General features: G+C 39.2%; 1 protein-coding gene across 2 annotated transcripts in view; it reads right to left on the minus strand.

Annotated features, from left to right (window-relative positions):
- Window positions 1-853: 853 nt before the first annotated feature.
- PIWIL2 (piwi like RNA-mediated gene silencing 2) overlaps window positions 854-25,675 on the minus strand; it is a 67,203-nt gene continuing 42,381 nt past the window's right edge. Inside the window, exons 20-22 of one of the 2 annotated variants that reach the window (XM_061164056.1) lie at window positions 2,326-2,579; window positions 1,789-1,896; window positions 854-1,010 (exon numbers count right to left, since the gene is read on the minus strand). In XM_061164056.1, the coding sequence (XP_061020039.1) occupies window positions 854-1,010; window positions 1,789-1,896; window positions 2,326-2,579 (519 nt within the window). The remainder of the gene's footprint in view (window positions 1,011-1,788; window positions 1,897-2,325; window positions 2,580-25,675) is intronic. The other variant, XM_061164057.1, reaches the window with a different exon arrangement.

Below are 25,675 nucleotides of genomic sequence, written 5' to 3' on the forward strand. Positions count from 1 at the left end.
TCTTAGTTTAAAAAACTGAAACTTACCAAAGGTTAGTAACAAGGACAAGGAGCAAAGGTATGGGGGGGGTGGGGGGGAGGCGCGCGCGCGTGTGTGTCTGTGTCTGTGTGTCTGTGTGTGTGTGCTGGAGGTCGGGAGAGGAAGGTAGGAAGACAGCAACACTGCATACTATAAAGCAACTGAAATATCCAGATAAAACTGCGTTTGTCCTCTCAGGAGGCAAGAAAGAACTAAACACCCTTTCCAAAACTAGTTCAAGTCACGTGTCATCAACTCAATCCCTAGAGATGATTAGGTCAGCAAGAGTCTGAAAAGGACCCACCAGCTGGTTTCGCGACATGTCTTTCACATTTGCCAGCAACAGCCAAATCCTGAGAAACTATGCCTTCTTACCTTTCCCAGTTGCCCAAATAAAGTAGCTCTCTACTTTAAGAACTTTGCAAAGACTTCATTCACTACCAGCTCTGGCACCAGAAATGGGAACTGCTTAGTAAGCAGAGTTTATAAGTGTAACTGCTGCTTCTTCAGGTTTCTATGGCTTCTGTCAGCTTTGCAGACTCCTGAAGGGTCACCCATCTTCACCCACCCCATCTATATTGTAGCAGACTACCCCCATTTGCTCTACAAAGGCAACAAGACAATTTCTAGCTGAAATTTATGATGGAACCTGCTTCTCAGTGTTAACGGACTTAAAAGAGAAAAGAAAATGAAAAGAAAGATCTTCTGCTGGGTTGGTGAACGAGCAAACACCAACACGAACTCCCTTCCGGTCGCTGGGGACCCTGCACAGATGCGCTCACAGCTGAGCTCAGAAGTCTGCCTGCTCTGACCGGTCCGTGTCCTGACTGTCCAGTCACAGGAAGAACAGGTTCTCGCATAGCTGGATGGCTGGTTCATGGTGCAAAATCTGTCCTGACAGGAAGGCTAGCTTGTGGGCATACTTGCAAGGAGCTGGAACTCTAATGGTACCCGGCCAATTCCAGTACATGTGGCAGAGTTTGAAAGTCAACCTGTAGGCCAAGAAGAAAATATGAGCCTTATCACTCCCCATCTTCGGTGCGGAGCGCGATGATGTCCTTCTGGGTACACGACACAGCGCATTTACCAGCAAACTGGGGAACTGAGGAGTATATGATGCAACTTTTTGGAATTACTATTTTTAAGTGAAATTATTTCCACTACTTTTAAGTCAAGAGGACATGGGGAAATTCCCAATTTAGGTGCTCCTGTTTTTATATCAAAACAAGGAAAACAACATTTTTTTTCTCTTGTCTCAAGAAAAGGCTGCAGAAAGAGACGTACCCCAGCAAAGTATTTCTTTACTCTGAGCTCAAGAGCAATGGGTCTCAAACTTGACTGTGTGTCATAGTCAATGGAAGCAGTTTTTTAAAATACAAATGCTTCAGAATGCTTCGAGGTGAAGCCTGGTTGTAATTTTTTGAAAGGTCTTCAAGTAATTTTAGCATACAACAACGATTATCAATCATTCCTCGAAAAGATATATCATTATCATCAAAGACATAAAGAAACTCAAGGGGTAAGGGGGCAGGCAGTATTTGTCTTTTCTGATCATATAAGAGAAAATGAGTCTTAGTAAATCCAACTCCAAAAGATAAATTCAAAATGCTTTCAGAGAGAATCAGAAAATTATTAAGCCAAAACCAGTGATTTGTTGAATTAAGCCAAATCCAATTTGCTGAATTCAGAGGTTTTTAAATTCCAGGTCTTAGACTTAGCTCAGTGGCCAGAATTATTCGCAAGTTAGGAGTAAGTTACTGGTCAGCTCACCTTTGCATATGATCAGGGCTCAGGTTTGCAGTGTTGAGAACACAAACATAATGGGTTGGAATGCCACAACCCTGCCGCACATGATGGGCAAGAAGGTAGAAGTCCACCCTAGTAAGGAAAAAGTACAAACTAATGGTATAGTTACAGAGCTGGAGATGCTTCTTCATCCAAGGCTCAGAGAGGTCAAATGACTGGATTAAGGACATCACAAGGACCAAACCAGGATGAGAATTCAGGTCTCCTGACTCAACAGGCTATTTAAAAGTGGTGGTAGAAACGACCATATCTGTGTGCAGAAGATTAAGCATGCATATTCTTAGGAAAAGAATGCATGCTCAATATTTTATACTTAAGAGGTAAAAGCTTCATTGGTGGTTTGTGTATTTTCCAAACTGCTTTTAAAATTTTATTTTTTACCAGGAAAATCTCTTGAGGATTTCATTCCAAATCTCTCTAGGCCACCTCCCCATTCCAATACCCAGGGAATGGAGAACTTCCCCAACCTATTCTGTTGAAATCCGTGTTTCGCCCACTTACCACTCACAGCTTGTTATTGTATGATCTACCACGGTCCCAGGGGAGGGAGTCGCAAAGTTCTCAGTGGCAGCCAGGTACAGGTTGGTGCTAATTTTCTTCTGCACTACAAACACCACCATCTTGGGATGATAATTCTCAAAAGCTTCAAAACACTTCTGTAGCTGAGGAATTTCATAGTTGGCAACTGTCTTTAGTTGGCCATCAGACACTCCATCACGGTACACCACAATCTTCTCCGGGAGGCAGTGGTTCACCTGAAACGAAAGCTTGCTGAGGTGGACCGCGTGGCCCGAGGGCTGATGGCCACTGGCAGAGGGCAGCTCACTCAGTGAGCAACCTGGAGACGTGGCAGCAGGTCCCTTTGACAGCTGGGCCCGAAGCCATCACGTTGGAAGGGCAAGGAAAGGCAGCTTCTAGTCATTTCTAGACTTCATCAGGGTAGTAAAACAGGTCTGGCACAGCCAAGGTGTTATAAGATGTGGAACCAAATAAGCAAGCTCTGAGTCATATACACGAGGCTTATACTGAAACGGTGTGAACAAAGTTAAAAAGAAGGAAAATTACAGGCTTGAATCAATCTTCCGTCTACTTGGATTTAACACTAAATTACTGTCTATGCAAAGAACAAGGTGAAATGTTGAAGAGATTCTAACACATAACTGCACATGCCACAGATCCACCAACCTGATATTTCTGTGTATCAGCAACATCCAAAGTTGCTAATACAAGGATCCTTTACTAAATAATTATTCTGTGTGTGTGTGCGCTTAGTCGCTCAGTCATATCTGATTCTTTACAACCTTGGAATTATTGCCCTAGTTGCAGTACTTTTTTATCTTGTTTTTCTCTGTCTAGTATTTATTCCACTCTTGTTTTTTTTTTTTTTATAAGAGCATTTTAGTGTTCTTTTGCCTCCAACAGGATAGTCTGGTGGGATTTTAATCGAGCTGCCTCCCCCTAATCCAGGCCTTCCCAGCCTCAATACTACTGATGTGTGGGACCAGTGAATTCTGTTATTGGGGGCTGACACCAGAGCACGTCCCACAGCATTCCTGGCCTCTACCCGCTAGATGCCAGTAGCTCTCCCAGTTATAACCCAAAATGTCTCCAGGTTTCCCAGTGGGAGTACAAAACTGTCCCCAGTTGAGAATCACTGCGCTAACCAAAAGACAAGAGATGATTCCAGCCACGCCAGCAGAACGCCTTTCCCTCACTCTGACTCTTGGGCAGAGAACCAGAAACAGTTGGAGTTTGATGGTGCTTTTTCAGGTCCCTGCTTCTAGAACTCCTGTCCATTTCCCAGTTTGATGCTCAACCTTCTCACCAATTCCCTGAGGCTCTTCATGATCTTACCAACTAATCTCCATTTTGCTAAAGTGAGCACATTTCTGTGACTTCCCAAAGAGTCTAGATACACTGTGTTAAAGGCTGGGTAACATAGGCACTGAGATCTGAAAGAAACCCTGATTTCACAGGTGAGGAAACAGAGAAGTATGATACTGGATCTGGGGTCAGGAGACCTGGGGCTGAGTCTGCATATGCTGCTCCTCAGCTATAGTCTTGAAGACTGTTTCCCCACTTGAAAAATGGAGGTAAATGATCACCTCACCTTCTTCTTCTTAGGGCTGAGAGATAAAGCGTGTGTATACATGAATACACAAGTTGAACACAAACTACATCAAGGAAATACAGATATTCTGAACCACAGGGAAGGGATCTAACAGGATCAATGGAGTGAAAAACAGAATCAAATTCAACTGAAGTATTCACTGATATTACGTCTTTCTTTAAAATTTGCTAACCGTGGCAATCCACTCCAGTATTCTTGCTTTGAGACCCCCATGGACAGAAAGGCCTGGCAGGCTACAGTCCATAGGGTCTCACAAAGTCAGACATGACTGAAGTGATTTAGCACGGCACGGCAACCAACCACTGAGGGTGAGACACTGTACTTGGTCCTACGTGAGATTCCAGTAAGAGTGAAGGACATGATGCCTGTTACCAAGGAGCACTAAAATCTAATAATATAGTGACAGCCAACAATGGTAACTTTTCTAGGTCATCTAGCCCATCCTCCTCATTTCATAAATGATAAGACTATGATCTAGGAGGGTCGAAATATGAGACAAGTCACAATACTGAAACATCAATGGTAAATATACATTATCAAATCACTTCAGTACTAGGGTAAATACAGGAAACAATAAATTCATGAATATCTTGAAAGCAGGACTGTGCTTGTTGGCCTGGTGTCTCTAGCACTAAATACAATGGTGAGGGTCAAGGAGAAAATAAGTATCTGCTGAAAGTTTGAGATGTTCTTTTATGTGTGATTACATTCATTCACTGAACAAACACTTAATGCCCACTAGATATGTGCCACTGTGCTAGTCTCATAAAAATTATCTTGAAAGGATGTGCGAAGTATTAGTCGCTCAGTCATGTCCGAATTCTTGTGACCCCATGGACCATAGCTGGCCAGGCTCCTCTGTCCATGGGATTCTCCAGGTAAGAATACTAGAGTGGGTAGCCATTCCCTTCTCCAAGAGACCTTCCCAACCCAGTGATCGAATCCCTGTCTCTTGCCACTGCAAGCAGATTATTTACTATCTGAGCCACCAGGGAAGCCCCAAAATTATCTTGATACCTTTCAAATATTAGTGGAACTTAAAACTGGGGAGACAGACACATAAAAGTAAATGCTCTCAAGACATTATAAATAATATAACAAAGGTATAAGTAAAATGCTATGAGAACAGAGAAGTATAAGACATTTGTTTCCTGGAGGAATATGTGAACCTCAGTGAAAGAATCAGCAGACACTTCAGTCAGCAAAGAAGGGTAAAAGGATTCCAGGTAAGGCATGAGCAAAGTTCTAGACTGTGACTAGACAAGGGGCAAGTAAACAACTGGAGACTGACCTGTGTGATGATGTAAGTAACCCCAGTGTCCATCAACACAAGAATGGGTAAGCAAAATGTGGCATATACATCCAACAGAATATTATTCAGCTCTTAAAAGGGAGGAAATTCTGCAATGTACTACAACATGGATGAACTTTGAAGACATTATGCTAAGTGAAACAAACCAGTTGCAAAAAGACAAGCGAGTATCATTCCATGGATGTGAGATACTCAGAGTCGTCAAAATCAGAGACAGAAAAGAGAATGGTGGCGGCCAGGGGTGAGGGGGTGGAGAGCATGGGAAACAATTAATGAAGAGAGTTTCAAGTTTTACAAGATAAAAAGAGCTATGGAGATGGATGATGGAGATGACTGCACAACATTATCAATGTATTTCATATTCATTGATATTTCATATCAATGTATCAAAGTATAAAATGTTATACTTAAAAAGGGATAGGATGTTAAATTTTATATGTATTTTACTTAATTAAAAAAAAATGGGAGCTTCCCTGATGGCTCAGTGGTAAAGAATCCTCCTGCCAGTGCAGGAGACATGGGTTTCATCCCTGGTCTGGGAAGATCCCACATGCAGCAGAGCAACTAAGCCCATGCACCATAATGACTGAAGCCTGGGCACTTACAGCCCCACTCTGCACCAAGAGAAGCCACTTCAGGGAGAAGCCTGTTCACCACAACCAGAAGAAAAAAAAGTCCACAAGGCAACAAATACCCAGTACAGCAATTAAAGAAAAATTGGGGAAAAAAGGAGGAAGAAGAGGCATTGGCAACGGTAGGTGCAATAAGGGCAGGCTAAATTCTGGAAGAGTTCCCAAATAATCACTGGCTCCAGATAACTCCACCCTAAGATTCTCCCAATTTTGCTAAGAAAAGGGAAGTGAAGGTGGAACTAAGAAGCAGAAAGAACCTATACACTCACATAGCGTAAAGCTGGCTGCCTGCAACTTTTGATGCCAAAGGTAACACCGTGGCCCACTACCTTCTGTCTTCAGAGTCAGACACCAGTCAGACCAGGCTAGTAGTCACAGCCACAGCCAGAGTCACATCAGAAGCAACAGGGGCTGCATCAACTACAGCTGAGTTTAATCTTCTCCAACCTCAGGCCAAATAACAGATAAACTCAACATCAGGTGATTACTAATCATGAGCGCTAAAAGCTAAGGCAAGTGTCACGAACAGCTTGGTTTTGATTTTCACACGTGAATGGAAAGCGACCCTGGCACTCAGACTCACATGTCAGGCTTCAGTGGCCCATGAGACATCCCAGTACCAGAGGAGCCTCGCAGGCAGCGGGAGATGTGGTCCCGGAGCTCTGACGAATGCTATGGGCCACAGCAGTGGTTCCCAGTGTGTGCTCTGGGCTCCAACCCTTTCCCATCCAGGAGTCCCTTAGTCATTTTAGGGAGTCCACAAAGTCAAAACTATTCTCACAATACCACTACATTACTTGGCATTTTCACTCTAAATCTCTCACAAATATTCACCAGAATTTTCCAGAAAGTAAATGATGTGTGACACCACAATAAACTAAATGCAGGGCATTCCCTCGCCTTTTACTAACCCAAACATTACAGCCATTCACTGAAACGCAAAACAAACATTGCCAAACATTTTGAAAGTAGTTATCTTTAATTTGACTACTCTTGAGTATCTCATGTATGTGGAATCATAGAGTATTTATCTTTTTGTGATTGTGATCTTTAAAATGTGATTTTTGTTATTCACATGTACTGAGCTTATTAGTATTTGAAGGTAAAATTTAAAAATATAAAACGTTCTGTTTTAAAATCTAATATGATAATAATCACTGATAGATATACACTTAAACAAACAAAAAACACAGTAATATTTAAGGTTTCCTTAGACCAGAAAATCTGAGGACTGCTAGACTAGAAAAACAAATCTAAATACAGATTTTAAATAAAACCATAGATGAAATGAAGCTTGCCAGCAAGGCCTCACTCACAGACCAGGAATTCTGGGAAATCCTACAGCTGAGGACAATTGGAAAAGCTGGACAAAATATAAAAACATCTATGTGAAGTCATGTCAGAGGAAGGGTGGGGGCCCAGGGAAATAAGCCAATGTTTCAAACCTGTTTTTCCCTTGGCAGCATGTGTTAATTTGTTGATTCCACACATGTACATAAGCTAGATGGATGTTTGGGAGTAGTGTTTTTTTTTAATTCACAGCTTTATTGAGATATAATGTGCGACACCATAAGACACTCTTTTAAGGTATAAGAGTCAAAAGTTTTAAGTTTATAGAATCTTGCAACCATCATCAATTTTAGAATATATTCATCACCCCAAAAAGGTAATCTCATACCCACTAGCAGTTATTTTCCATCACCCCTCAACCCCAACTCCTGGAACACACTAACCTCTTTCTTTGGATTAGACTGTTCTGGACAGACATAATCGACAGGTGGTCTTTGTGACTAAATAGTTTCACCGAACATAATATATTCATAGTTCACCCATGTTGTAGCATGTATCAATACTTCATTCCTTTATGCTGCCAAATAGTATTCCATCACATTGTTTGTCCATTCATCAATCATATGGAATATTTTTACTCTTGGCTATTATGAATAATACTGCTATGATCATCATATACATGTTTTTGTGTGGACATTATGCTTTCTTTTGGTTTATATCTAGGACTAGAATTGCTGGGTCTCCTGTAACTATGCTTAACATTCTGAAGAAATGCCAAACTGTTTTTCAAAGTAGCTCAACTGTTTGGCAATCCCACCAGCAACGCATGAGGGTTGCAATTCCTCCACATACTCAACAACACTCTTTTTTATTTTAGCCATCTTAGTGCGTGTGTGGGTTCCCCGGTGGCTCAGATGGTAAAGAATCTGCCTCCAATGTGGGAGACCTGGGTTTGATCCCTGGGTTGGGCAGATCCCTCAGAGAAGGGAATGGCAACCCACTCCAGCATTCTGGCCTGGAGAATTCCATGGATAGAGGAGCCTGGCAGGCTACAGTTCATGGGGTCACAAAGAGTCGGACACAACTGAGCGACTTTCACTTTAGTATGTGTGCAGTAGCATCTCATTGTACATGCATGTTTTTTAGAGACCAGTATTAAGTTTATTTTTTAGACCAGTATTAGGTATTAAGTATTTTTTTAGTATTTTTCAGACCAGTATTAAGTTTACAAGGACTTCCCTGGTGGCTCAGACGGTAAAGTGTCTGTCTACAATGTGAGAGACCTGGGTTCGATCCCTGGGTCGGGAAGATCCCCTGGAGAAGGAAATGGCAACCCACTCCAGTACTCTTGCCTGGAAAATCTCATGGACAGAGGAGCATGGTAGGCTGCAGTCCATGGGGTCACTACGAGTCAGACATGACTGAGCACTTTCACTCAAGTTTACAAAGAAACAGGAGGCCATAGTACAGAGTTCCCATATACACCTTCCCCACCAATCACACAGTTTCCCCTATTGTTACCATATTGCATTAGGATAGGACATTTGTTACAACTGATGAATACTGATACATTATTATTAACTAAAGTCAACAGGTGGCCCAGTGGTAAAGAATTTGCCTGCCAATGGAGGAGACGCAAGAGACCCGGGTTCAATCCCTGGGTTGGGAAGATTCCCGGAGTAGGAAATGGCAGTCCACCCCAGTATTTTCACCTGGAAAATCCCATGGACAGAGGAGCCTGGCAGGCTACAGTTCATGGGGTCACACAGAGTCAGACATGACTGAGCACAGCACACCGTTCATATTAAGAGTTTACTCTCATACATTCTACAGGCTTTGAAAAATACATGTCATTTGTAGTATCATATACAATATTTTTACACTCCTAAAAATCCCCTGTGCTTCCTATTTATCCTTCCTATCTTCACCCTCCCAAACCTCTGGCAATCACTATCTATTTACTGTGTCCATAGTTTTGTGTCTTTTCCAGACTGTCCTATAGTTGGAATAATACAGTATGTAGCCTTTTTAGATATGCTTCTTTCACTTACTATTATGCATTTAAGATTCCTTCAGATCTTCCCATGATTCAATAGTTCATTTCTGTTTACTGCTGAATATTTAACTGTCTGGATGTCCTACAGATTATTTGTCCATTCACCTACTGAAGGACATCTTGGTTGCTTCCAAGTTTTAACAATTATAAATAAAGCTGCTATAAAAATTTTTGTGTAGGTTTTTTTTTTTGTGTGTGTGTGTATACATATGTTTTCAATTCATCTGGGTAAGCACTAAGGAGCATGACTGCTGGATGGTATGGTAAGAGAATATTTAGTTTATAAGAAACTGTTGAAGTGTCTTCCAAAATGGCTGCACCATTCCACACTCCCTCAGGCAATAATGAGAGATTGCTCTATATCCTCACCAGCATTTGGTGGTGTCAGTTTTTGGATTTTGGCTATTCTGAAAGATGTGCAGTGGTATCTTGTTTTAATTTGCCATTCCCCAATATTATATTGAGTATCTCTGCATATCCTTATGTGCCATCTGTATATGTTCTTTGATGAGAAGTCTGTTCAAGTCTTTTGCCCATCTTATTATTTCTGAGTTTTTAACAATTCTTTGTTTTTTAAGTAACAGGACTTTATCAGATATGTGTTTCACACAAGTACTTCCTCCAAATATGTAGCTTCTTTTCATTCTCTTAGTGTCTTTCACAGAAGTTTTTTAAAATTTTAATTAAGTTCTATTTATCAGTTCTTTCTTTCATGGACAGTGAAATGTCCACATGGTAATAGACAGTGCTTTGGTATCAAAAGGTCATCACCAAACCCAAGGTGACCAAGAATTTCTATACCTTTTATACCTTTTACAGTTTTGTATTTTAACACTAAATTTGTGATGATTTTGAGTTACATTTTGTGAAAGGTATATGGTCTGGATATAGTTTGTGGTTTTTGTTGACACTGTTTTTTTTTTTTTGCATGTGGATGGGCAGCTATTCCAGTACCATTTATTGAAAAGAGTCTCCTTTTCCCATTGAAGTGCCCATGTTCTTTTATCAAAGATCACTGGAATGTATTTGTACAGGTCTATTTCTGGGCTGTTACCTTGACTTACCTATTTTTTTTTTTTTTGTCAGTACCACACCATCTATATTACTGTAGATTTAGAGTAACTCTTTGAGGAACCTAAGTCCTCTGATTTTGTTTTTCTTCAGTACTGGGTTGGCTACCCTGTGTCTTTTGCCTTTCCATTTAAACTTTGCTGGGATTCTGTCTAGTGCTACACTAGACAAATCAAATTGGGAAGATATAGATCAAATTGGGAAGAACTGACATCTTGATAATATTGAGTCTATCAATGAACATGGGATAGCTCTCCCTTTTTTTAGATTCTTTGATATTTTTCATGAGCGTTTTAAGAGTTTTCTTTATGTAGATCTTACACAAATTTTGTTAGATATATATCTGTATATTTCTCTTTTTTGGTGCTAATACAAATTGTATGGCTTTCAATTTCAAATTCCAATTGTTCATTGCTGGTATATAGAAAAGGAATTGATTTTGTGGTTGTTTTTTTTTAGCAATTTAATTCTGTATATTTACTTTGTATCCTGCAACCTTATAATTCCAGCAGAGTTCTCTTTTGCTGTTGATTTCTTGAGATGTCTATGTAGACATGCTACCTGTAAAGTTTTCTCCCTCCTTTTCAACTGTTTAAGTTTTACTCCTTTTTGTCTTTTTGCATTAGCTAGGACTCCTAGTATGATGCTGAATAGAAATGGCAAGAGAAGAAACACTTTGTTCTTGATCTTAGGGGGAAGTATCTAGTTTCTCAGAATTAAGTACAAGGTTAGCTGCAGGATTTTTGTAGGTGTTCTTTATCAAGTTTATGAAGTTCCTCCTATAGTGCTAGTCTGTTGGGAGGCTTTTTTATTTTTTAAATCATGAATGGGAGTTGACTTTTGTCAAATGCTTTTTCTGCATCTATTGGTGTGACAGGATTTTTCTTCTTGAGTCTACTGATGGACTGTATACAAATTTTCAAACGCTGAACCAACCTTGCATAACTGGAATATAACCCACTGGGTTGCTGTACTCTTTTCAAGGGCTGCTTTATCAACCACATACTAAGTAGCTTGGAACAACAGAAATGTACCCCCTCACATTTCTAGAGGGTAGAAGTCCAGAATCGCACTTATCAACAGTGCAACATGCGTCCTCCCAAGGCCCTAGGAGAGAGTACCTCCTTGCCCACTCTAGCTTCTGGTGGTTTCTGGCAATCCTTAGTGTTTCCTGGATTGTATACACATCCCTCCAATCTCACTTCCACCTTTCCAGTGCCTTCTTCTGTGTCTGGGTCTCTGCTTGTTTACAAGGCCTTCTGTGACTCTGTGACCAAACTTTCCTCTTTCTGTAGGAATACAAGAGTGGCTTAGGGAAAGAGTTGATTACAGCATATTAATCTTGTATCTTCAACCCTGCTGAACTTTTATTAGCTACAATAGCATGTGTGCATGTATTCTTTGTGATTTTTTTTGCATGTAAGACAACGTCAAATAGATACAGAAAGTTAACTTGGGACTTCCCTGGTGGCCCAGTGCTAAGACTCCATGCTCCCAATGCAGGGGGCCCAGATTCGATCCCTGGTCAGGGAACCAGATCCCACATGCCATAACTAAGAGTTCGCATGCCACAACTAAAGATCCCACCTGTAACTAAGACCTGATGCAAACAAATAAACAAATAAAATAAATATTTTAAAAGGCATACTTTAACTTCATTTCCAGTCTAGAAATCTTCTGTAATTTTGTGTGTGTGTGTGTTTAATTTTCTTGTGATATTTTGGTCTAGCTTTCAGTTCAGTTCAGTCGCTCAGCTGTGTCTGACTCTTTGTGACCCCATGGACTGCAGCATGCCAGGCTTCCGTGTCCATTACCAACTCCCGGAGACCACTCAAACTCATGTCCATCGAGTCGGTGATGCCATCCAACCATCTCATCCTCTGTCGTCCCCTTCTCCTCCCGCCTTCAATTTTTCCCAGCATCAGGGTGTTTTCCAGTGAGTCAGTTCTTCGCATCAGGTGGCCAAAGAATTGGACTTTGAGCTTTAGCATCAGTCCTTCCAATGAATATTCAGGACTGATTTCCTTTAGGATTGACTGGTTGGATCTCCTTGCAGTCCAAGGGACTCTCAAGAGTCTTCTCCAACACAACAGTTCAGAAGCATCAATTCTTCGGCACTCAGGCTTCTTTACAGTCCCAACTCTCACATCCATACATGACTACTAGAAAAACCATAGCTTTAACTAAATGGACCTTCCTTGGCAAGGTAACATCTCTGCTTTTTAATATGCTGTCTAGGTTTGTCATAGCTTTTCTTCCAAGGAGCAAGCACCTTTTAATTTCATGGCTGCAGTTACCACCTGCAGTGATTTGGGAGCCCAAGAAAATAATCACTGTTTCCATTGTTTCCCCAGGTATTTACACGAAGTGATGGGTCTGGATGCCATGATCTTAGTTTTCTGAATGTTGAGTTTCACTCTCCTCTTTCACTTTCATCAAGAGGCTCTTTAGTTTGTCTTTGCTTTCTGCCATAAGGGTGGTATTGTCTGCATATCTGAGGTTATTCTCCCTGCAATCTTGATTTCAGCTTGTGCTTCATCCAGCCCAGCATTTTGCATGATGTACTCTGCATGCAAGTTAAGTAAGCAGGGTGACAATATACAGCCTTGACATACTCCTTTCCCAATTTGGAACCAGTTTAGCTTTAGTATTAGGGTAATACTGGCCTTATGGTACAAACTGGAAAATGCTCTCTCCTTTCATATTTTTTTGGAAGAGTTCGTGAAAGAATATTCTTTCAATGTTTGGTATAACTAAAAAGTTTTTATGGTTTGTGCTTCTTTTGGAGTTTGTCCATCTCATTTAGGTAATCTAATTTCTTGGCATATAGTTCATTTCCTAAAATCCTTTTTATTTCTGCAAGGTCGGTCTTTTTCATTCCTGATCTTAGTATCTGATTCTTCTCATTTTCATGGGTACTAGCTAAAGGCTTATCAATTTTGTTGATCTTTTCAAATAATCAGTTTTTGGTGGCACTGATTTTCTCTGCCGTTTCTCAGTGTTCCAGTTCACTTACCTATGCTATAACCTCTATCAATTTTTCCATCTTGCTTTGAGCTTAGTTTGCTCTTCTCTTTCTAGTTTCTTAAGATGGGAACTTGGGTTGTTTGGAGATTTTTCTTATTTAATATAGGTGGCTCAGACAGTAAAGAATCTGCCTATAATGCAGGAGACCCGGGTTCGATCCCTGGGTAGGGAAGATCTCCTGGAGAAGGAAATGGCAACCCACTCCAGCACTCTTGCCTGGGAAATCCCATGGACGGGGAATCCTGGTAGACTGCAGTGCATGGGGTAGCACAGAGTCGGACCTGACTGAGTGGCTTCCCTCACTCACTCATTTCCAGCTATAAATTTTCTTCTAAGCACTGCTTTACATACATCCAGAAGTTTTGGTATGCTTTCTTTATTTCCATTTATCTCAAACTGTTTCCTAACTACCCCTTTGATTTCTTCTTTGACCTCTTGGTTACTTAAGAGTACTGTTTAATTTCCATATAGTTGTGATTTTCCCAAATGTCCCTTGTAGTAACTTCTAATTTCATACTATTGTGGTTTCAGACCATATTTTGCAGGGTTTTAATCTTTTAAAAGGTACTGAGTCTTGTTTTACATACATTTTATCATGGAGAATGTGTCACGTACATTTGAGAAGAATGGGAGTTCTGTTGTTGGGTGCTCTGTAGATATCTGTTACGTTGAGTTAGATCACAGAGTTGTTCAATTATTCTATTTCCTTGTTGATCTTATTTCTACTTGTTTTATCCATTACTGAAAATGGAAGTTTGGAATCTCCATCTATTACTGAATTGTCTATTTCTCCTTTCACTTACATTTGTTTTTGTTTCATATATTGTTGGATCTATATTGATAGTTTCACATGAGTTTATGTTTTATGATCTTCTCATGGACAGACCCTTTTGCTATTACAAACGTCTTGTCTTGTCTTGTCTTCAGTAACAACTGCTGTCTTAAAGTCTACTTGGCCTACTAGTATAGCTACGGCAGCTCTCTTTTGGTTACTATTTGCATGGTTTATTTTCTTCTTTTACTTTCCACATACTGTGTCTTTGAAACTAAACTATGTCTCATGTAGAAAGCACATCTTCATATTTTCACTCAATCCAAGTTACAAACTAGTACCTTTGAATGGCGTTTAGTCCACTTACACCTAGCGCAGTTACTGACAGAGTAAAGTTCACATCTGCTGTTTCACCATTTGCTTTCCACATGCCTTATATCTTTTATGTCCCTCTATTTTTCCTCCACTGCCTTAATTTGTATTAAACAGGCATTTCCTAGTTACCATTTTAACTCCCTCATCATTCCTTTTCTTATATTTTTGAGTTATTTTCTTAGTGTTTCACCTGGGGATTACAATTAACATATTACAACAATCTCATTTGGTCAATTAATACAAAATTAATTTTAGTATTGTTCAAAAACTTTGCTTCTGTATGGCTCAACTCCCTCTCCTCCCCATTGTAACTTGGTCATACAAGTTAAAATATTTATATACTGTATACACAACCAATTAGATTTATAATTATTGCTTTTTGCCCTTGTCTCTTAAGACACAAACTAGAAGAAAAGTTACAAACAAAAATATATTTTTGCTCTCCTTTATCTATACAGTTATCTTTCCCGGGGCTACTTATTTCTTCATGTGGATACAAGTTACTGTCTATGTCATTTCATTTCTACATGAAGGGCTCCCTTAAGTATTTCTTGTAGGACAGGTCTGCTAGTGACAAATCCCCCCAGCTTTTATCTCAGAATGTCTTACTTTCTCCTTTTAAAAAAAAATGAGATATAAATCACAAAATAATCACCACTTCAAAGAGTATAATTCAGAGATTTTAGTATATTCACAAAATCTTGTACCTATCAACACTACCTATTTCAACAATATTTTCATCACCCTGAAAAGAACCTTGTACCCATCAGCAGTTATGCCCTATTCCTGCTAGCATGCTCCTTCTCTGGAAACCAGCAATCTGTTCTGTCTCTACAAATATGCCTAGTCTGGGTACTTCACAGATGTGCATGCTAAGCCACCCCAGGAGTGTCTGACTGCGTGTGGTAGTCCACCAGGCTCCTGTGTCCATGGGATTCTCCAGGTAACAATACTGGAGTGGATTGCCATGCCCTCCCCCAGGAGCTCTTCCCAACCCAGAGATGGAACCTTCATCTCTTATGTCTCCTGCATTGGCAGGCAGGTTCTTTACCACTAATGCCACCTGGGAAGCCCATTCATAAAAATGGAATAATATAAATATGTGACTTTTTATGTCTAGATTCTTTCATTGAGCACAATGTCAAGGTTTCGTGTTCATTTCTGAACAGGAGCTTTTCCGGATATACAATTCCTATTCAACCTTCTTTTTCTTCCAGCATTTGCAATACGTCATCTGACTGCCTTCGGGCCTCCACGACTGCTGATCAGAAGTCAACTCTTAATCAAATTGAAGATGCCTTGAACATAACGAGTGGCTTTCATTTGGTGCTTTCAAGATGCCCTCTTTGTCTTTTAGCAGTTTTACTAGGTTGTGTCTCGGTGTGGGCATCTTTGAGTTTTTCCTATTTAGTGTTCACTGAGCCTCTTGGATGAACGATTTTTTTCACTAATTTGGGGAATTTGGGGCTATTATTTCCTCCAGTATTCTTTCTTCCCTATCCTTTCTCATAACTCCCCTTCTGGGAATCACATTATGTTCACGTTGCTATGGCTGATGTTATCCCACAAATCGCTGAGCCTCTGTTAGAATTCCTTACTTTTGTCTTTCTTTTCTTCACACTGAATAATATCAACTGACCTATCTTCAAATTTCTAGCTATTTCTTTCTGCTTAATCAAACCTGATGTTAAGCCCCCATCATGAAATATCCATTTTACATTTTAGAATGCCAGAATTTCTATAAGGTTAATTTCCTTAAAAATACCTTTATTCAGATAATCCACATACCATGTAATTCACCAATTTAAAGTGTAAAATTCAATGGTTTTTAGTGTATTCACAGATATATACAACTATCAACACAATCAATTTTATAACATTTTCATCACCTCAACAAGCCCCAGACTCTTGAACTACCACCACCCTATATCTCTTATTCTCTCCCTAACTTAGCCCTAAGCAACCACTAATCTACTTTCTGTTCCTAAAATGTCAGTGTTCTAAACTTTTCTGATGAATGGACTCATGTAATATGTGAATGCGTGGTCCTTTATGACTGGCTTCTTTCATTTGGCATGACATATTCAAGGTCCAGGTATCGCTTGCTATCTGTTTCATCTACTCTATATTTTTTCCTTAAAAATTTTATTATTTTATTTTCTCTTCTCTTGTCTCAATTGTTACATGCTCTTCTTTTATTCTTTTAGTGGCTACCCTAGAAATTACAACATAACTCTTTAGTGTATCAAAATATAATATATATTAGTACTTTCACCTTTTCCTCAACAATTAAAGTAACTCAAGGCATTGGAATTTCATTTACTTCTCCCAGATATATTATATCTCCCAGATATAATTTTATTGTCATTAATTTGAAATTTATACACACAAATGAATATATATCCATTCAAAAACATTAATTATTTTAGATGGTGGGCATTCATTTAAATTTATGCCCATGTTTGGCACTTTTACTCCTATATTTATTCCTTTAACCATTTCTACATTTCTTTCTGGGATAATTTTCCCTCTAGGTGAAAAATGCTCTTTAGTATATGTCTTCAATGCAAATCTGCCAATGAGAGAGTCTCTCTTTTTTTCAACTTACTAACAGTTACTTTTAGTGGATATTAGATTCTATGTTGGTAGTTATTTTCCTTCAGCATTTTGTAGCTCTCTTTATTTGTGGTTCAAACTGTTTGACTAGTTCACTATTTGTCAATTTGTTGCTTCTTGAAGATAAGTGCTCTTGTTTTCCTTAACAGGTGTGTGTATATATGTCTTAGCAGTATATTTATTTGTCTTTACTTTCAACAGTTTTATCATAATGTGCCTAAGTGTACTTTTTATCTCTTGCTTGGGATTTGACAGATTTCTTGTCTCTATGACCTGATGTGTTTTCTATCACTTTTAGAATGTTCTTTACCATTGTCTTTTCTGCCCTCTACTCTCCCTTACCTCCTGGGCCACTTAAGTGTGTATTATATTTTAACTCCATAACTCCCACGTCTGTTACCTTGTTATATTTTCTAACCCTCTGTATCTCAGTGAAATTTACTTTTTTACCTATATTTTAATGGTCTCTTTATTTCCTCAACTAAGCCTAAACTAAGGTTACCCACTGTTAAGCACAAAGATATGTTTCTCCAAAATTTGTGTGTTGAAGACCTAATCCACCATACCCAGAATGTGACTGTACTTGGAATATCTATTTAAAGAGGTTATTCAGTTTAAATGAGGTCACTGGGGTGGGCCCTCATCAAATATGACTGGTGTCCTTCTAAGAAGAAGGGACTGGTACACAGACATACATGGGGTGAATATTATGTGACACAGAGAGAAGACAGCCATCTTTAAGACAAGGAGAGAGGCCTCAGGAGAATCCAGCCCTCTAAAACAGCACCTTGATCTTAGACTTCCTACCCTACATAATAACTGTGAGGAAATAAACTTCTATTGTTTAAGCCACTCAATCCATGGGATATTGTTATGACAGCCCTAGCAACCTAATGTACCAATTCACTGACTGTTTAATTTTGGTAAGCGCAATTTTTAGTTCTAGAAATTTTGATTTTTCCCCATAGAACTCCCCAAGAATTCTCTGCTAAAATTCTTAATGTTGTCTTCCATTTCTCCAAATTTATTAAGTGTAGTTATTTTAAAACCTATCTGATTCCTCATCTGGCTGAATCCTCTGTATATCTGGATCAATTATCTGTTGATCTTCTTGGTTTTTCAGTCCCTTCATTTTCTCTCGTATCCTTGGTTATTATTTATTGATTGCTAGATACTGCAGAAAAAATGTGATGCCCAGGATACTACTATCTTCCTTCAGAGGATTTGTATTTGCTTTTGGCAAATGGGCAGAAAAACTAGTAGTCAGAGTTTACCTGAATCCATATTCAAGAACTGAAATTAATTCAGAGTTGGTCTACCTACAGCTCTTCTTTATTCAGAGTCTGCAGCCCTTCAGATTCACAGTCCAAATAATGGGGAGCAGACTCCGGATGACACTGACGTGGGGGCCCAGGCCTCCGTCTTTTGATCCCTAAAGACCTCAAAAGTGCTCCAAAGCTGTTCATTGTTTCCGCTGCCTCTTCCAGAATTAGCTTATGTCCCTGAAGAAAAAGAACCCAAATGCGGCTCTCATGGTCTCACTGTGCTTCAGTCTATTGGTATTTTCACCTACTTAATCTTTCTTTCCAATTAAACTCAAATATATATATGATAAATATATGATGTATATATACACACATATGTATGTGTGTATATGTACTTTGAATGCATATTTATGTATATGTGTTTATGTATATAACTATATCAAACACACATGTGTATACATGAGTGTGTAATATACATATTCCTTTTAAAAAACTGAATGCTAACATAGCACAGACATAGCATAGACATAGAATACCTCATTTTATTGTGCTTTACTTTATCGCATTTTGCAGATATTGCATTTTTTACAAACTAAAGGTTTGTGTCACTTTGTGTTGAGCAAGTCTATCAGTGCTGTTTTTTTAACACATTTTTAAATTAAGATATGCATATTTGTTTATTGAACACTTAATAAGATTACACTATAGTGTAAACCTAACTTTTCTATGCACTGAGAAACTAAGAACTTGTGACTCACTTCACTGCAGTACTAACTTTACTGTTGTAGTCTGGGACTGAACCCACAATATCTCTGAGGTATGCTTGTATTTACATTATTGTTAAGCAATTAATACAAGTAATGTGGGGCCTGGAACGATGTTTTTCACACAGAGAATATTCAAGTTTGTTTCTTCCAGGTACCTGGAGTATTCACACTATGAGAAACTTGGAAACACTAGCACACCAGATCATCATATTTGATTCAAAAATTTAAATAATGAAAAGGTGAGCCATAATTTGCTTTCAATTCCTCTTATTCCTAGAAAGTAGCCCTTTGGGGTCCTAAAACCAGATGACGGAGGTTTTCTAGTCTAATGATTGTCCACCTAGGAAAGTGCTTGCACTTAACAAAAGCAGACTGTCAAAAGCACTCCTCAAGAAATGCTTCTTGAAAGAGAAAGTAAGGACCTCTGAAAAACTGTTCAACCATAAAAGCAACAAGCATACTGCTTTGCTGCTTTTGACAAAGGGTCAAAAGCAACTTTTTTAGGGCTGTGAAAACTAACTAGAGCTTGAAAGAATCTGAACAGCATTTATTCAATAAAACTGTGGATCTTCAGCTTTGTGGTGTTTTAACTTGTTCTGTTCATATCCCCCTTTCTTTGCAGTAGCTGTAAAACCTGCAGTTTCACTACCACAGTAACTGTGAAAATAATCCAGCAATCGCTGGAGGATGCAGAACATTCAAAGCATTTGAAGAAATTCTTACCCTGTCATTAGCTGATCACTGAGCTAAACGAAGGGGAGATTTCAGTGACTACACACAGTTTAGATTACCAAGATTACAGAATCAGGCCAGGAACGTCATCAAAGAGCAACAACAACAGTCCACAGGGGTGGAGATGTGACTTGCAGAGTGGTCAGTATTATATTAAAAATGTCTAGCTTTCAATAAAAAAGTATGAAGCATGCCAGGAAATAGTAACGTAAAGCCCATTCACATGAGAAAAATGTAGTGAACAGAAACTGTACTGGAGAAGCCCAGACATTGGTTACACTAGACACGGACTTTAAACCAATCATTTCAAATAATGTTCAAAGATCTAAAGAAAACTACATCCAAAGACTTTAAGGGAATCTCACACAAAAAAAGACTACCATTTCAGTGGGTTTTATCATACCTCCAACTAATTAAAAAAAAAAAAAAGACTACCAATAAAAATACAGAAAGAAAAAATAAAGAAAGGGGCTGGCCTGGTGGTCTACTGGTTAAGAATCTGCCTTGCAATGCAAAGGACACTGGTTTGATTCCGGGTCCACGAAGACCCCACATGCCTCAGAGCAACTCCGTCTATGCGCCACAACTACTGAGCCCACATCCAACTACTGAAGCCAATGTGCCTAGAGCCTGAGCTCTACAACAAGAGAAGCCACTGCAATGAGAAGTTCACTCACCACACAGTAGAGCAACGAGTAGTCCCTGCTTACCACAATGAGAGAAAGCCTGCATGCAGCAATGAAGACCTACCACAGCCAAAAAATAATATTAAAAAAAAAAAAAATTATAAGAAAGAACCAACAAAAATTTTGGAGTCAGAAAGTATTAAGTGAAATGGAAATGAAAAATTTAGTAGAGGGGCTTAAGAGTAGATAATTCAGTAAGAGAAATAGAAAAAAAAGGAAGAAAAATAAATGCAGCCTCTGAAATGCAATGAGACACCATCACGCATAACAACATACAAATAATAGGAGTCTTAGTAGCAGAGGAGAAAGGGAAAGGGGCAAAAATGTGTGTGAAGAAATACTGACCAAAAATTTCCTAGTTTAATGTAAAAATTAACTGACACATTAAAGAAGACTAAAAAATATCAATTAGGATAAACTCAAACTTAATCTGCAACATCAGCCCTTCTCTGGGTCCCCAGCCTCCTGGCCAACCCAGTATATTTTGGATTTGCCAGCCTCTGTAAATTACATGAGCCAGTTCCTCAAAATACACAAACATGCACACATATACACATACACACATACAAACTGTATTGATTCTGTTTCTCTGGAAACCGTAATATAAAATTAGCACAAAGAAGGAGGCACACCACAGAACCACACAGAACAATAGTTTGTGTACTACTGAAATTAATTTGGTATTAACATGAATGAGACTGTTCTAAAATCCAACACAGTTTCACCGTAAAAGCACTCTGCCCATTAGGAACATAAAGAAACTTCCTTAATGTGATAAAATGAGTCTATGAAAAATCCACAGCTAACATCATGCTCAATGGTGAAAGACTTAAAAATATCCACCTAAGAGCAAGAAAAAGATAAGGATGACTGTTTTTACTACTTCTATTAAAAACTGTACTAGAAGTTCCAGTCAGAGCAACTAAGCAAGAAAAACAGATAAAAGGCAACTAAATTCAGATGAAAGAAGTGTGACCACTTCTACTTGCAGATAATTGATTCTATACACAGAAAATCCAAAAGAATTGGGAGGGGAAATCTACTAAAGCTAGTAGATTCGGAAAAGTTGCACAGTTGAACATTAATACACAAAACAGCTAGTTCTAAACACTAGCATGAACAATCCAAAAATGAGAACTATTCCATAAATGTAGCATTCAAAAGAATAAAATATCTAGAGTAAATTTAATCAAGGAAGTGAAATACTTGTACACAGAAACTATAAAACATTGCTGAGAGAAATTAGAAACAACCTAAATAAACAAAAAAACATCCTGTGTCTACATACTGCAAGAGTAAATATTAAGATTACAATATTTGCAAAGTGATCTATAAATTCAATGCAATTGCTATCAAATTTCCAATGGCCTTTTTTGAAAAAAAGAAATGGAAATGACTATTATCAAATTCACATGGAATGCCAAGGGTATCTGAATAGCCAAAACAATATTGAAAAAAAACATGGAAAACTCAGATGTCCTAACTTCAAAACTAACTAAAATGGAACAATATAACCAAAACAGTGTTATTCTGACCTAAGGATGACAAACAGACCAAAGAAATAGAATTGAGAGTTCAGAAATAAACCCAAACAGCTTTGTTTGGCCAACTGAATCTTAACAAGGAGGCCAATACCAGTCTATAAAGAATATAGTCTCCCCAACAGGAGGTGCTGGGAGAAGCTGGTGACTACATGCAAAAGAGTAGAGTTGGACCCCTGCTTTACTCCATACACAAAATGTAACTCAAAATGGATCAATGACATAAATGGTAAGAGCTAAAGGGATGGAGGAGAAGGGGACAACAGAAGATGAGATGGCTGGATGGCATCACTGACTCGATGGACATGAGTCTGAGTAAACTCTGGGAGTTGGTGATGGACAGGGAGGCCTGGTTCATGGGGTCACAGAGAGTCAGACACTACTGAGCGACTGAACTGAACTGAACTGAAAGCTCTAAAACTATTAGAAGAAAACAAAGGTGTAAATCTTCATGACTTCAAATTAGGTAACAGATTCTTAGATTTGATGCCACAAGCACAGGAACAAAAGAAAAAATGGGTAAATGGGACTTTATCAAAATTTAAAACTTTTGTGCGTCAAATAACATTATCAAGAAAGTAAAGAAATTCTACAAAATGGGAGAAAATATTTGCAAATCATACATCAGATAAAAGTTCTATATTCAGAATATACAAAACAAAAATTCTTACAACTCAAAAATAAAAAGACAAATAGATCAACTGAAAAACAGGACAAGGACTTGAAAGGCCTTCTCTAAAGAAGATATACAAACGGACAATAAGCACATGAAAAGATGTTCAACATCGTTAGTCATTAAGGAAATGCAAGTTAAAACCACAATGAGATTCCACTTCACAATAGTTAACAATTAAAAATGGAAAGTAAGAAGTGCTGGCAAGGATATGGAAAAACTGGAACCCTTCTATACCGCTGGTAGGCATGTGAAAAGTACATAATGCACAGCCACTGTGGACAACAGTTTGAGGGTTCCTCAACAAGTTAAAACATAGAATTACCATCAGTGAATCAGTGAAAGTTGCTCAGTCATGTCCGACTCCTTGCGATCCTGTGGACTGCAGCCTGCCAGGCTCCTCTGTCCATGGAATTCAATTACCATATGACACAGCAATTTCCCTCCTAGGTATACACCCAAAGTTGGAAAGTCTGGGTATAAATGGAAGGAAGAATGGTAGCTGAGGATAAAGAAAGAAAGAGATGGTTGTGCAAGGAGGAAAATACATATTACACTGCTGCTGCTGCTAAGTCGCTTCAGTCGTGCCCGACTCTGTGCGACCCCACAGACAGCAGCCCACCAGGCTCCGCCATCCCTGGGATTCTCAAGGCAAGAGTACTGGAGTGGGTTGCCATTTCCTTCTCCAATGGATGAAAGTGAAAAGTGAAAGTGAAGTTGCTCAGTCATGTCCGACTCTTCGCGCCCCCATGGACTGCAGCCTACCAGGCTCCTCTGTCCATGGGATTTTCCAGGCAAGAGTACTGGAGTGGGTTGCCATTGCCTTCTCCCAGTATTACACTGGTCTCTTCTAAAAGAGTCCCAGAGCAAGCGATGATACTGTCTGTTAGCTCAAAAATACCAGATGTCTGAAATCGCAATGAACTGCTGCTTTCAGAAACTGACAAAGTTGGATGGAAGCCTAAAAACTTAAGTGGCATGGCTCTGGGAGATACTTTAGTCTTACAGTATAATGATGAGCTGGACTAATTATTCAAGCCTGTGAGGGTCTCTACTAATGTGTCACTATTGACTCTAACATTTCAGGTTATATCTACCCGTCACCCTGCACTGTGATGTGACACTAACCTTGTTGGTAAGATTCAACTATACCATGTCTTGTGGTAATACTAATGTTGATAAGCACATCATGAGAAACGCTGGACTGGATGAAGCAGAAGTTCACTGGAAGAATCAAGATTGCCGGGAGAAATATCAATAACCTCAGATATGCAAATGATACCACAGTTATGGCAGAAAGCAAAGAAGAACTAAAGAGCCTCTTGATGAAAGTGCAAGAGAAGAATAAAAAAGCTGGCTTAAAACAATATTCAGAAAACTAAGATCATGGCATCTGGTCCCATCACTTCATGGCAATTACATGGGGAAACAATGGAAACAGTGACAGACTTTCTTATCACTGCAGATGGTGACTGCAGCCATGAAATAAAAAGACGCTTGCTCCTTGGAAGAAAAGCCATGACCAACCTACATAGCATATAAAAAAGCAGAGACGTTACTTTACCAACAAAGGCCCGTCTAGTCAAGGCTATGGTTTTTCCAGTGGTCATGTATGGATATGAGAGTTGGGACTATAAAGAAAGCTTAGTGTTAAAGAATTGATGCTTTTGAACTGTGGTGTTGGAGAAGACTTTTGAAAGTCCCTTGGACTGCAAGAAGATCCAACCAGCCCATCCTAAAGGAGATCAGTCCTGAATATTCATTGGAAGGACTGATGCTGAAGCTGAAACTCCAATACTTTGGCCACCTGATGCAAAGAACTGACTCATTTAAAAAGACCCTGATGGTGGGAAAGACTGAAGGTAGGAAAAGGGGATGACAGAGGATGAGATGGTTGGATGGCATCACCGACTCAATGGACATGAGTTTGAGTAAACTCTGGGAGTTGGTGATGGACAGGGAGGCCTGGCGTGCTGCAGTCCATAGGGTTGCAAAGAGTCGGACACGACTGAGCATCTGAAATGAACTGATTAGCAAATATACTGGGAAGCTGGGTTAAAGCCTCCTCAGGATGTATAATACTGATGGAAAAATAACTGCCCTGAGGAAGAACAGGATTAGCAAACCATCAGCTAACTCCTATGCTAAAGAGTTTTGTACAAGTTTATTTTAAGGTACAAACGTAATCTTATCTGAATGGGCTGCCATTCCCTTCTTTGGGGATCTCATGACCCAGGGATCAAACGCAGGTCTCCTGCATTGTGGGCAGATTCTTTACCATCTGAGCCACCAGGGAAGCCCAATAAATGAAGAAGGGACTAATAATTAGTATAGAAGTTTGAGAATATAAGTAAGACTTTTTAGAGCATATCAGTTTTTTTAGTCTACCCCTACACCCAAACTGACCCCTCCAAAAGTTAGGCATATTCACAATGTTACCACTTGGCTCATAGAAATGCAGTAGAAGTGATACTACATGGATTTTAAAGCTAAGGTATACCAGGCAACACATTTTCCACCTGGCTCTCTCAGTCTCTTGGAACACTCAAGCACTGACCCCCAGCCACCTTGCTTGAGGAAGCCTAAACTAGCTCATGTGAAAAGACCACGTGAAGATGCTCAAATGGAGAGGAAGGGGAGCCCACTGTCCAACTTCGTGACAGTGGATATCATAAATGCTCACTGTACGTCACTAAGTTTTAGGGTAATTTATTACACACCCATCAATAACTCAACAGGGCTCAAGTAATTTACAACCTAGAGGGAGAGACAAATAAAGATACAAACAACTAACAAAAAGCAGGATGTGATCATCACTATGCAGAATGTAAACAGAAGGCCTTGAGAGAGGACCATAAAAAATTAAGTTTAGCTAAGCATGGCTCAGCTGGTAAAGAATCCGCCT

Source organism: Dama dama, chromosome 16, assembly GCF_033118175.1.
Source record: "Dama dama isolate Ldn47 chromosome 16, ASM3311817v1, whole genome shotgun sequence".
NCBI lineage: Eukaryota > Metazoa > Chordata > Mammalia > Artiodactyla > Cervidae > Dama > Dama dama.